Source organism: Agelaius phoeniceus, chromosome 4 (assembly GCF_051311805.1).
Source record: "Agelaius phoeniceus isolate bAgePho1 chromosome 4, bAgePho1.hap1, whole genome shotgun sequence".
Taxonomy (NCBI): domain Eukaryota; kingdom Metazoa; phylum Chordata; class Aves; order Passeriformes; family Icteridae; genus Agelaius; species Agelaius phoeniceus.
Window position 1 is genome coordinate 18,265,554 of NC_135268.1, and position 12,595 is coordinate 18,278,148.

Sequence of the window (12,595 nt, forward strand, 5' to 3'; positions counted from 1 at the left end):
CACAAGCTAAAAGAAAAACAACAGGCTCCAAACTAATAGTGACTGTGTCAGCATTTCTCTTGAAGGGAGAGAAAATTCTCAGCCAGTACCACTTCAAACAAGTTACAAGTAATTTCCCTTGGAAATTGGTGGTCAAAATACCCCCTTCAGCCTATTCTCACCACTTATGTCATCACTTTGCTCTTACTTTTATGATGCTGTTGTACTAAGATGTGCAGCACTTGCACAGCAAAGAACATCATAATTGGGTCTACACTCACCAGACAGTTTATTACTGAGTAGTAGTGTCAACACACCTCAAAAAGAGGCACTTCTTCACAAACAGCAACAAGTGTAAGTATAGCAAGTGTGCATGCTGCTCATTCCTGTTTAAAGATTTTGATAGCAATTAGTTTCTGCTGTGCTTGACACCCTGAAACTTATTAATTCCTTTCTTCAGGGATGTTTGCCTCATCAGCCAACTTGGTTTTGTTTCTCTAAGCTGTTAAAGAACTGAAAAATATGATGGATCTAAGGTATGGAGCTAATATGCAATGGAGTGGATAATTGAGTGGATGGAGTTTCCAACAGATTGGAGATAACCAAGGGTAGAAGCCTCTGAAGACCCTAATATTTGTCATGTTTCTTAAATGTGTGTACCTGGCAAAGCACAAGGATGGCTAAAGAGTGCCTGACTCCAGACTGATAAACATCAGAAGGGGCACTTTCATGCTTCATTGCTGTGCATCAGCATTTCAAGTTAGTCCCGCTTTTGACATGACACCTTGACTTGCATTTCATAAGCAAAGAAAGGAAAAAAAAAAGGTTTTCATTTAACATTTTCAGGAGCTGAAAATGCAATTACAAAAATCTATTTTATTTCAAGTTACTGTTTAAGAAAAATATGAAAACAAAACCAAAAAACCAAAACCACAAGTCCTTACAACACTTAAACCAAGTGGCTTATCTCAGCCTTTATTAGAATAATTACAACTAAAAGAAACATGGTGCTTCTATTTTCACAGCAGAACACGCACCATAGGAAGTAATGGGCTACAAAGCTATAGCAATACAGTGGAAAAAAAATAAAATTAAATAAACCAAACCCAAAGCTTGCTGCAGACATTACAGCTTCTTTAAAATGAAAACCACAGAGCAGAGTGCAAGGCAGAGGCAGCAAGAGCATCGAGCTAAGCTCAGAGAACTGGGAGCCTGTCACACCAAACATGGGATCAGCTAGCTGTGTCCTAAGCCATAGTGAAAGCACAAGATGGGGAAGTGAGGACAGCGTTGTGTTTGTTTCCCAGTCCTGCTCAGCTCCCCCTGCCGGCACAGCAGGCAGGTGACAGCGGGGCATGGTCACTGAGCCATCTGTGCCTCCATGGCCTGTGCTGTCCACTCCGGGGCTGTCTGACTGATCTTCTCCAGCAGGTTGTTCACCTGGAAACACAGGGACTGAATCTGCTTGTCCCAAGTTGGCAAAGCTTCACGGGCTGAAAAGAAAAGAAAAAACAACTAATACTCAACAAAGTAAATCTTAGCAATTCCCTTGCCTTGTCAACTGCAACCTTTCCTTTTGCCACTGCCCTCACCTAGCTCACAGAGGAAGCCTTCCTTGCAGTGACACCAGGATCACTTCTGTACTCAAAGGCTGCAATTATTTGGCTGCCTGTTACAAGCCTAAATCTTGTGTTGAAGGAGATTGGAACTGAGAACTTCCCGAAGGAAAAAGTTCATAGAAAGAGACCGATGGAATAAATTCACTCTTTCCTGTGGGTAAGGGGCCATGCAAAGCCCTCTGCAGGGAGTGGGTGAAGTATCAAGGTTGTCCTTTATGGCCAACTCTGCCACCTCCTGGCTGCAGCAGGATGAGCAAGCTCACTTCAGGCAGAAGGGATTATTAAGAAAGTTCATTTCCTTATCCTGGCAGGGACCACCTCAAAAAGCTCACTCTGAGAGGTGCTAAAAAATAAATTCTACTGTGGCTGCACTTACTCTCAAAGTGAACAATTCCATCAATCTGATCAATGAATCCGTTCATGCGACCTTCAGTTATCATCTGAGAAGCGATCTTCTCCGCCTAGAACAAGGAAAGATGTCAGAAACGTAGTCCATTCTCAGAGGAGTTCCAAATTATTCACACTTAACAGTCTTATGGGTTTTTAACCAGGTCCACACACAGGGAGGAAGGAACCTACAGACAGCACTCATTAAATGATTAGACAAACTGTCAGTGGCATCTAACTCCACTGTTGTTCATTCCACATTGTGCAACTCCCACTCATAAGATGTGCTGGACACTTAACCTTCCTCGTAACATGGAATGTTTAATTATTCCCTAATACTTAACTAATTTTACTAATATTTATCACAGATATTTTCTCATGCCATTCATACTCCTTGTTTAAAAAAAAAAAATAAAAAGGTAGGCAATGGATACCTTGGCTGCAGGGATCTCTAGTAATGCTCCAAGCTCTTCAAAGGTAATGTTGTTGTAAAGTTTGCTTGCAGATAGTAAGTTGTGTTCAATAACAGCTCTGTCCAGAATACTGGAACCTTTAGGGTTAGATGAGGGAAAAAACCCCAAAACATTACTGTAAGATTGAAAGATGGGTTTATACAGTAGAGCAAATGAAAAAATGCTTTTTTTTCCCTGAAGTGTTACATGTGCAGAAGGTCCAGATGCATCTTCCTTACATCCCTGTTAAGCTGTGCAGAGACAGCAGACAGAAACAAATGGATGGCACATGGCTGATTTTAAAACAGATAAACCCTTTATTTCATTTCTAGAGTAAGCAAGTGGAGCCCTTGCTGTAAGACTTACTGTCTGAATTGAGGGAGTTTGACCTCCTGTGATCCTAGCCTGACAAGTGGGAAGACCATAGGGGGTTTTCTTATTGTTCATTATGGCTCTTAGGGGTACAATTAACCTCTCTCTTACTCTGCTTGTGATAAATCCTTATCTGATGTCTCTCCCCTTGACTGAACAGTTTTCAACAATAAAACTCATTGGCCCCTTAACCTCGAGCTGAAGATAAACACATTATTAAATACCAGCTAACCTGCATTCTTTAAGGACAAACAGTACAGGTTATAAATAAACAACAAAGTCACCAAGGGAAGGAATGCAGCATATTGCTAGCAAGTACCTTTAACCCAGTTTTCACTTCTGCAAGTACATGGTTACTTATTTTTCCTTAATCAACAATTATTTTTCACTAGGAAGGTTTTCCTGATTCAGAGGTATTTCATGCTTATGTATTTTTCCATTTTTATATTCTTCCAGTCTAGAAAACTGAGACCAGTGTGTTTAGGATACCAGTTAAGTCATTACCTGACATTTTTTCTGACTGTTCAGAGGTTCAGGACTTAGTGTCACGTCAGTGGAGAGGTGTGTGAGGTCCAACCCATCCCCTGACTATGTCAGGAAGCAGTTCCAATAAGTGTATCATCAGTACAGACCATTTATGGCTGCATGCCTGTCATGGGTTTCTAGGCACCCTACTCTTAACAGTGCCTGAGAATCTCAGGAGGACAGAGACTCCATTAGAAACACTGGGAAGTTTTCAGTGAAGAGGACTGTACATGGACATGGAAAGAAAATGTGACAAGTTATCTTCCAGACAAGTATTTCAAAACCTTAATGGCAAATCAGAAAGATGAACTATATCTAAGAAGTTTTACTATCTAACTATACATGCTGAAAAAGATTTCTTAAATGATGATATAACAGCAATAAATTCTTTTCCATGACCCTTCTTGACTGATTTGGGAGGTCTAACTCCCATGGATGAACACCTAGCATTACAAGGTTTTAGAGAAGTGCGTACCATCAGCTGTAGTCGCTTTCTGGTGAGGCATTAGCATGGCTGCAAACTCTTGCAGTTGATTTCCACGGATAATTCTGTCCAGATACATTTTCTCCAAGATCCCATAGGCTGCAAGCTGCTGGCATCTTTCATCCTTGAAGAGAGTAGCAAGCATGCGGGAACGCTGTTGGCCTAGAAAGTCAAGAGGAATTCTCATAACTGACCACCAAAACACTGAGTACTTAGAGTTAAACAGCAGGAAGTCACCTTTTTTCCCCAATGCATGCAAATAACAGCCAACAAAGCTCTGCTGAAGAAGGAATTTGGTTGTGTCCAGTTCAAAGGCAAAGACACTGAACTAATCCAACTCTGAGCTAACAGTCTGCCAACACTTAATTCTGACATCGTGTTTACAACTTTGGATTCCTCACCAAATCTCAGTAATACAAGTAATACACAGGCTGACTTGCCCCAGGGGAAATAGTTTTTACACAGAAAGGTAAGGTGTATTTTACCTGCTGATGCCAAAATAGTACAATGCAGCGCGTGTTTCAGTGCCTCCAGGCGCTCAGTCTCATGGACTATGCTCTTGTAGGACAGCTCGTTGTACCTCTGGGCAGCCTCAATGAACTTCCTTCTGTAGTCCAGCACCCGAGCATAGCAAACCTAGAAAGGAAGCATAGCTCAGCAAAAGAAAAGCAGCAGAGGTGGCTGCAGAATACAGGTGTGTAAAAACTGCACACTGTCAAGTGATAGCTTCCATAAACATTGCTCTTCTGCTTCCTAGGGAAATCTGTGCCTTCAAAGAATTAGCTTGACTTGACAGGTCCTTGCTAAAGTATCAGGGAAATCAATTGAAAGGACATTTCCCACCACTGCTCACATGTTAAACACTGCAAATATTGAAAAGCCAAGTATTGAGCCTAAGTAATTGAAATATTGTACAGCTGATACTGCACTTGTGTGAGTTTCCCCTTCACTACTGGCACTGACAGCTACCACTTAGATAGCAATTTATGTTTCAAGTATTTGCTTTTCCCTTTCAGCAAGGGAACACCACCTGATATTTCTTCCTTTCTTTGTGCTTTTCTAAGATTCACAGAAAATATTTACACTTTCAACCGAGTGCACACTTCAAAATGTAACATGGGATGAGGAAAAAAAGGAAAGGGAAACCCAACAAACAAAAACCACCAGATGCTGAGTTACTGCTTGTGGCATATCTGCTTCTGTCACAGAATTTTAAACACCACCACCACGCTTGACCAATTCTGTTGCACTTAGTCATCACTGCTCATCACTTACTACAATGGTTTGAGAAATTTGTGTATGAACTATGTACACAGTAAACCCACAAAAAAGCAGGAATGTCAGCAGTTAATTTACTACTTAAGACTTTAAGCTACTTTTATGTATGGAACTTCTTGAATTACTGGGGCGTGGGAGGACTACTACTGTGTCTAATATTGGATGCAATTTTTTCCCTTGCTTAGATGTATAGACAAAGGTGGAGGCAATATTTCCAACAATATTTCAGATGCTTTTTAACCTACATTTATTTTCCATCAGTAAAGCTGGCATTTAAGGAACCATTACACATTTATCTCCAAATGGTAAGGAATGACTTGTTTAATAACTGCTGAGATGTGTCTCTCAAGCTCCCAAAACCATGTAGCTTTTCCCTTTGTTTTTCTTCCTCATGATGAAAGTTTTAATGGCACTGCATTAAAGCATCTTAATGTGGAAATGTCTCCCTTTAGAAATGTCTCTCTTTAGAAAGAGAAAGTAATAAAGCAGGTTAGACAACCTTATAATGGATTTGCAACTGTTCATTAGTTGATTCATTCTGAAGCAGGGAAGCTCGGTTGATGTAAGCTTCTGCTTGAACTGGGTCATCATCCTCCAGATACAGCCTGGCAATTTTCAGGTAGGTCTCAAGTTTATAATCTACATTGTACTGCCTGTAGAGGAAAGAAAAAAGCAAGTGCTCAGAGTTGCTCCAGAACTACCTTTGCTCTTAGCTGCTTTAACATTTGTTATGAATCCTAAGCACTTGGCATCATTTGCTTTACCCTGCTTTCTTCTTCCCTACTGCCAAATTAGTGCTTTCTGTACAGAGTAAGGAAATTTGAGATAAATGCCAATACAGAATTGGCTCCTGCAAACACCAGCTGAAATAATGCTGCCCACAAGACACAAATGTACACTCTCATAATCTGTTTTTTGTGGACTGGAAGTTTGCCACCAGTGGTGAGCCACTTAAGAATCAACCTTGCATTGCAACAAATAGGTGCTAAGTAAGCAAAACCTACAGCAATTCCTTCTATGTGCACAATGAGAAAGGGGGAAGGACTGCCAGAGAAAACTAACTGCAAGGGTTCTACACCTAAAAAACCCAAACAAACCAAACTAAAACAAACCCCACCTCACAAGCACACAAAAAAAGTCCCCAACTGCATTTGTTAATATCCAAATGCAGTTACAAACTATGCCTTCATTTTAAACTGAGAAGGTGGGCACGTGGAAAAACTGCAACCTTCCAATAACCTTAGAAACAATTCTGCAAAGTAGTATTAAAGAGTAGTTTATCAATTAGACTAATTAATAGTGGGTAACTTCTGGTGCAGCAAACCCCAAAATTCTCACTTGCTGGTCTAGTTCAGTACAGAGAGAGCAGGTACAGCTAACACCACAGAACTGGGTGTCACATACTTTTGCCCTGTTTCCAAAGGGATCCCCACCAACACTTGTGCTGCGTTTCTCCAGTCTTCTTCTTTCTCATAGATTGATGCAAGATGTTGCCTTATTGAAGCCACCTGAAGGACAATAAAGTCAACAGCAAAAGTAGCCATCATTTATAGAGCTTTTAAAAAGATGAAACAAATCTTGCAAGAACTGGAGCACCAAGAGTCACAAGCCATTTCTTGCAGTTACATCTCATATCATGCCTGTGAGGTAGGAATGAGGTGATCTGTGATTAGATCCTCACGAGAAACTTCTGCTTTGGAGAGCAGCTGTCAGCAGGTAAAGTATCAGTGCTTACAACCTGGGTGTGTGGGTAAAAAAAAAGAAATCATCTGATGTATTTGATTTAATTTATGCATAATCATGATGACATACATGCAAGCCTGTTTAGCTCAGAGTAAAAGCTGTTAAAAAAAAATAAAGAGAAGCAAATAAAAATCATGGCAGAAACTGCCTTGACTTTCTACTGCAATACTAGATCCTAAGGGATTCTTATATAAACAGCTTCTCTAAGAACTCTCAGATGATACTGTGCATTTGTACAACAAAACACAGAATTGAACTGAAAAAGCAGAGCAGCATATTTAGTAGTTAAGCAGAGTAACAAAAAAATATTTTTTCCTGGTAAAATTATTATGGCTAAAATAAACACACAGAGAAAATTTATTTCATTTGAAACAAAGCTATTTTTCAAGGTGCATGCTCTTCACACCACCTGTCTGTTTTACTACTTGGCTAAAAGGCAATACAGTGAGTAGCAGCCTATCTCTCCAGACACCTCCAGCAGCTCAAGGATTGTTTCACTGGAACAAGCCAATTACTGGAAGCAGAGGAATTACATGTCCATCATCATGATGAAGTGACAGTCTGTAATCTTTGCACAGTCCTAAGTGCTCTCTGCATTTAGCTCAGGTTTTCCATGTACAGGACTGAAAAACTGGACTCTAAGTAGAAATATTTGTTTTGAGCACCTTTTTGAAAGGTTTGAAATAGTCAGCAGACAAGGAGGGGAAAAACTAAAGCCAAAGCCACAAGCCAAAATCTGTCTCACCATTGATCTCTCACCTGTTCTTCAAATGAAATAACTCTGGGCTGTATCTTTTCCAAGGTGAAGTGGTAAATTTCTTTGGCTGTGCTGTCAGGGAGACTTGGAAGATGTGTACAGAAATCTGTCAGCAGCTGCCGTGAGATCACCAGACTGACATTCTCATTCACCACTGGTTCAGAGGTGCACAGAAGAAAAACACAGAATGGATGCAGTATTTTTCAGTGCCTTCACTACAGGTGATAATTTGCTTTTACACTAAATTTGAATATTTAAATTTTTTAAACTATGCAAATGAAGGGGATTTTTTTTCCTTTTTTTATACAGGTGGGTTTTCCAATTCTTTCAGAAACTGTTTACACTAGAGGTCACCAGAGTTCTAACCCCTGTCAGCTAAATGAATTTTTCACCTTGATTTATAGTTCTCAGTTGCTGAAATATCTTGGACAAAGTACCTGTTTGGGCTAAATCTCACTAAGCTTACTCTCAACTTTAAAAACATTATAGGAAATATAATTTACAGAGATGTTCCAAACACCCAGTGCAACACACACACACACAAAAAAAAAAAAAAAACCTAACAATTTCTTGGCAATTTCACAAATGGGTGAAGAAAGAGGCTGTCAGTTTAAATCCCACTTGGCATCCAGTACCAACTTCAGCACTCAACAGAGACAGCTTTGTTTTCACCTTCCACTGCTGACAGGTTGGAAAGCTGTAATAACCACAAAGCTTACAAATCCATTCCCTCTTCACTTCTGAATGTGCTGATGAGGGCTCCTCTTCCTGTTGTGTTTGAGCTCCAACAGGACAAAAACATATTGCATTTACACAGTCTCACATAGAGCTCACAAATACACAGCCCCACAGACCTCTAGCCTTCACTCACTGTACAACCACTTACACCACTTATGCACTTACTTGCTTCTACAAAAGCTTTGAGAGCTTCAAGCTGTTCCACACCCGACAGCTGAATGGCCTTTTCCAATATTTGACGGTACCTGTCCATAAATAGATTTTAAAAAGGTTGAAAATCACACATTTTTTCAAAAAGAACTTCTGCCTCTTTGTATACTTTTTGTGTCAGAGCCCTATTTTTGCTCATATTTTCTATCCCTTGAGGTGGCAATTCTCCAGTTTGTTCCCAAGTGTCATAAACATTCACCTGGAATTGGTACCTGGCTCTTCTTAAATCCCAGGACTAGATTCTCAGATAACAGAGCTCAATTATTTTGTTATCTAAGAACATATGTGCAATTTTGGAAGTTTAAAATAATAAAATAATAATTAAATAATATTTTTTTAAATAATCAAATGCCCAGGATAGCACATAGAAAAAGTAATGAAAACTGTATTTCTCATAGATTCAGATTAATCAAGGCAGTCAAACATTCAAAATGCCACATTCAATGTGAGTGAGAAATAGTGTTGTGATAAATATTATGTTACAGCCACTTGACAGCAACACAGGTGTACTCCATGTGTTTTCAAGTGTTTATTCCTGCAAAAAAATAGCAAGTTCTCTTTTCTTGTTTCAGCAAGCCAATGAAATTTTCCTCAGTGTGTTTGACACTGATGAAGTACTACATCCACGTGGAAGCCACATTTTGAAGGGAAAATTTCCAAGGTTTCACACGAAAACCCTAAAAGTGACACCGCCCCGCTAGAACACAGGCAACTGGACAGGGAGCCAAAGAATTCCAGGCGACAGATCCGCACCTGCCTGGACTCTCTCGAGTGAAAACCTCTGTGACACATCGCGCCACGAGAAGCTCAACCCCTAAGGGCTGCCGCACAAAACACACACCTAATGACAAAGGCAGTAATAAAATGGCAATAATAAAATGGCAATAATAAAATGGCAATAATAAAATGGCAATAACTGTCAACAATAACAAGAGAGTCGCTGGTACATCCATGGCAGCAGAGGAAAACAAACCCCCGGCCTCTCGCTGTAGCACACCCAGGGGCAGCAGCCGAGCCCTGAGGGGGCTGAGCAGACCTGCCCGTGAATGAAAAAACTACACAGCCATGAGGCGAAACCTTTCTGTCTCCTTTTTATTCGAACAAACGCGGCCGCTGGGCACGACTCACCCGCGCAGCGCACGGCGCCCCCCCACCCCTCACCCCGCGGGCGGCTCGCACCCCTCGCCCCAACGCGGGGAGGCGGCGGCGGCGGCGCCCAGCAACTCACTTTCCGGCCAGGTCCTTGTGGGAGCCGCTGGAGTTCATCAGCTGCGCCAGGTCCTGCCTCACCGCGCCCGCCGCCATCTTGGGAGCCACCTCCTCCCACCATGGAGCCGCGCGCGCCGGCGGGAGGGGGGGGCGTGCGTGTCACGTGACAGGGAGCGCGGGCAGGCCGCGGAGTGGGGGGGGGAAGCGCGGGCGGGCCGGCCCCGCGCGCGGTTTGGGGAGGTGGGGGGAGATATCCCACGGGGTTATCCCACGGGAATTACACCGCGAGTGGGATACGGCCGGGCCACCACCGCTTCCTCCGCGGGTGGTGCCCGCGCGCGGCCCCGGAAGCGGACGGCGGGGCGGGGCGGTCCCGGAAGCGTGGGGCGCTGCGCCGGCGGTTGCCAGGGCGGCGCGGTATTATGGGATGCGGCGGGGGAATGGCGCGGGGCGCGTGATTTTGAACAAACGCGGCGGCGGGATCGGCGCGGGCGCGGCCGCCGCCGCCGCGGCCGCCGGGAGCGGCACCGGGGGGCGCCGGCACCGGCCAGAGGCATTGCTAGCGGAGGAAGGAGAAGAGCGCCCGCCCGCCCGGTGAGTGCGAGGGGCGGGAAAGCGGCGGCGGGAGGACAGGGAAGGAGGCGCGGGCACTGCTGACAGCCGCCTCCCGCCGGGAAAGAACAGGCCCGGCCTCGCCGGGCGCTCTCCCCGTGGCGGGCCGGGCTCCTGGCTGGCCCCGCCGGCCTCCCCGGGATAGCGCGGACAGTCGGTCCCGGCCGCCCCTCCGCCGCGGGGGTGCCCGCCCGGCGCGTCCCCTCCCCGCCCCGCCGCTCGCCGGGGTCAGCTGCGCCCGGAGCCGCGGCGGAGCGGCGGGGTCACGGCGGCCCTGCGGCGTAGCCAGGCTCCCCCTCGGAGCGGGGTCTGCGCGGGAGCCGCCGGTGCGGAAGGGGTTGGGGTTCGCGGCTCGGGGGCGGTGCCGGGGCGGGGCGGCGGGGGCAGGTGCGGCGGGGGCGGGAGCGGCGGTGACGGGCTGAAAATGGCGGATCTTTCGAAATACGGCGGCGGCCGGCGGCGCTGACGGGCCCGGGCCGCCCCCGCCAGGTGAGAGCCGGCCCGGGGGGCGCGGGGGGAGCGGCCGCGTTGGCCGCACCGCGCCGGGCCGGCGGCTGCCGGGGCTCGGCGCGCCGGGCCCGGGGCTGGCGGGGCCCGGCTGGCCGGCCCGGGGACAGCGAGTCGGGCGGCTCCGGGGCCCGGGCTGCTCGGCGACATGCGCCGGTCGGGAAGAGCGGGTCGCTCCCGGGGAGCCGGCGGGGCACGGCCGCGGCGGTGTCAGCGGGATGCTCGCTCCGGCTGTGCCCGCGGAGCGGGTGCGGTGCTTGCTCAGCTCAGCCCGTGCCAGGGCACACCTGTGGCCTGAGCGGGCGCTGCCCGGCTGGGGACAGCCCCCAGCTCCCAGGGAATGTGTTCGCTTCTGGCCTCTGCGGTACGAGAAAAACACGGAGCTCCTGGAGAGGGTCCAGTGGAGGCCACGAAGATGATGAGGGGTTTGCAGCATCTCTTGTACGAAGAGAGACTGTGGGAGCTGGGCTTGTTTAGTCTAGAGAATAGAAGGCTGCTGTCATTAATGCATATCAATATCTCAGAAATGGGTGCCAAGAGGATGGTAGCAGAGTTTTTGGTTGTGCTGAGCAACAGGATATGGATAAATGGCCGTAAGCAAAAATACAAGAAGTTTCACCTCAGCTTGAGGAAGAGCTTTATGTTGAGGGTGGCAGAGCACTGGAACAGGCTGCCCTGGGAGGTTGTGGAGTCTCCCTCTCTGGAGACATTTGAACCCCACCTGACCGCAGTCCTCTGTCACCTGCTCCAAGTGGCCTTGTCTTGTCAGGGAAGTAGGACTGGATCATTTCCAGGGGTGCCTTTCCAACTTAACAATTCTGTGAATGTAGCCAGACCATCTTTTGGGACAGTCCCAGCTTTTCTTGTCACCATCTTGCTTTTATGAGGTATATCAGAATGTTTTAATTGTTTGTGGCCTTAACTTTGAAGTAGGTAATGTACTAATTATGTAATGCTTGATATTGAGGATTTGGGTTCTGGAAAGCCCTGTGGCATTGAGAGCACATGAAACTGTCTACTGGAATATACTGTAATCAGGAGGAAAGCTCTCAGACTTAAGATGTCAGGTGAGGAAAGGATAGATACTTAAATCACCTTTCATTAGTTTCATCCTTCTGAACAGTTCCTTGAAATTTATTACAGTTACTCTAGGAAATACTGGATATAGAGAAATAATTTGGAGTGTTCTTTGCAATGTTTACATGAAACTGGTAATAGCAGATTATTGAATCATTGAGTGTGTGGTTATCATCTTCACAATAGCTTTTGGCTTTTTGGAGGCAAGAAGAATAGTGAGTTATCAGCTGAATGTATTTCTTCTGGCAGTGGAATCTTTTTGTAAAATAAAACGCGTTAGACTTGTCTTTCTTTTTTTCTCTTTAAACTATTATTTGTCAAGACATCCAGTTTAGATATCTGTCACTGAGCTGCATGCCTTGTACTGAGTTGCACCAACCTAGAGAGAGAGGTGTGCTTGTATTGCTCTGTAGGCCAAACCATCTTGTAGGCTGGCTTGGAGAATGTGTTTGAAAACCCAGCCCAGCCTCCATAATGGGATAAAAAAGTACTTCATGCTCGTTGTGATGGGGTAAGCTTCAGCAGTTTGTTATGCAAGGCTGCTTGTTCAGTTTACATATCAAGAACTATCTGCTGATATTTGGTTTGCTTATACTTTGATGTCCACACTCAGACCATTTGTAACTGAATGCTCTGAACAGTTCTG

General features: G+C 45.4%; 2 protein-coding genes across 6 annotated transcripts in view; one reads left to right on the forward strand and one right to left on the reverse strand.

The window, feature by feature from the left end:
• Nucleotides 1-919: 919 nt before the first annotated feature.
• On the reverse strand, nt 920-9,999 carry COPS4 (COP9 signalosome subunit 4). Its single transcript, XM_054633939.2, has 10 exons — nt 9,773-9,999; nt 8,500-8,579; nt 7,599-7,750; nt 6,501-6,604; nt 5,596-5,749; nt 4,304-4,454; nt 3,810-3,980; nt 2,420-2,535; nt 1,975-2,059; nt 920-1,472 (listed from the first exon to the last, which is right to left on the reverse strand). Exons 1-10 carry the CDS (start codon nt 9,847-9,849, stop codon nt 1,339-1,341), a joined length of 1,224 nt encoding a protein of 407 aa, XP_054489914.1. The 5' UTR covers nt 9,850-9,999; the 3' UTR covers nt 920-1,338.
• A 177-nt stretch (nt 10,000-10,176) lies between these two features.
• LIN54 (lin-54 DREAM MuvB core complex component) overlaps nt 10,177-12,595 on the forward strand; it is a 39,720-nt gene continuing 37,301 nt past the window's right edge. For 2 of the 5 annotated variants that reach the window (XM_054633931.2, XM_077177014.1), the window contains exon 1: nt 10,178-10,347. The gene's annotated coding sequence lies outside the window, so the exon portion shown is untranslated. Of the gene's footprint in view, nt 10,348-10,743; nt 10,855-12,595 lie in introns of those variants that run through there. The other 3 variants (XM_077177015.1, XM_054633932.2, XM_054633933.2) reach the window with 3 other exon arrangements.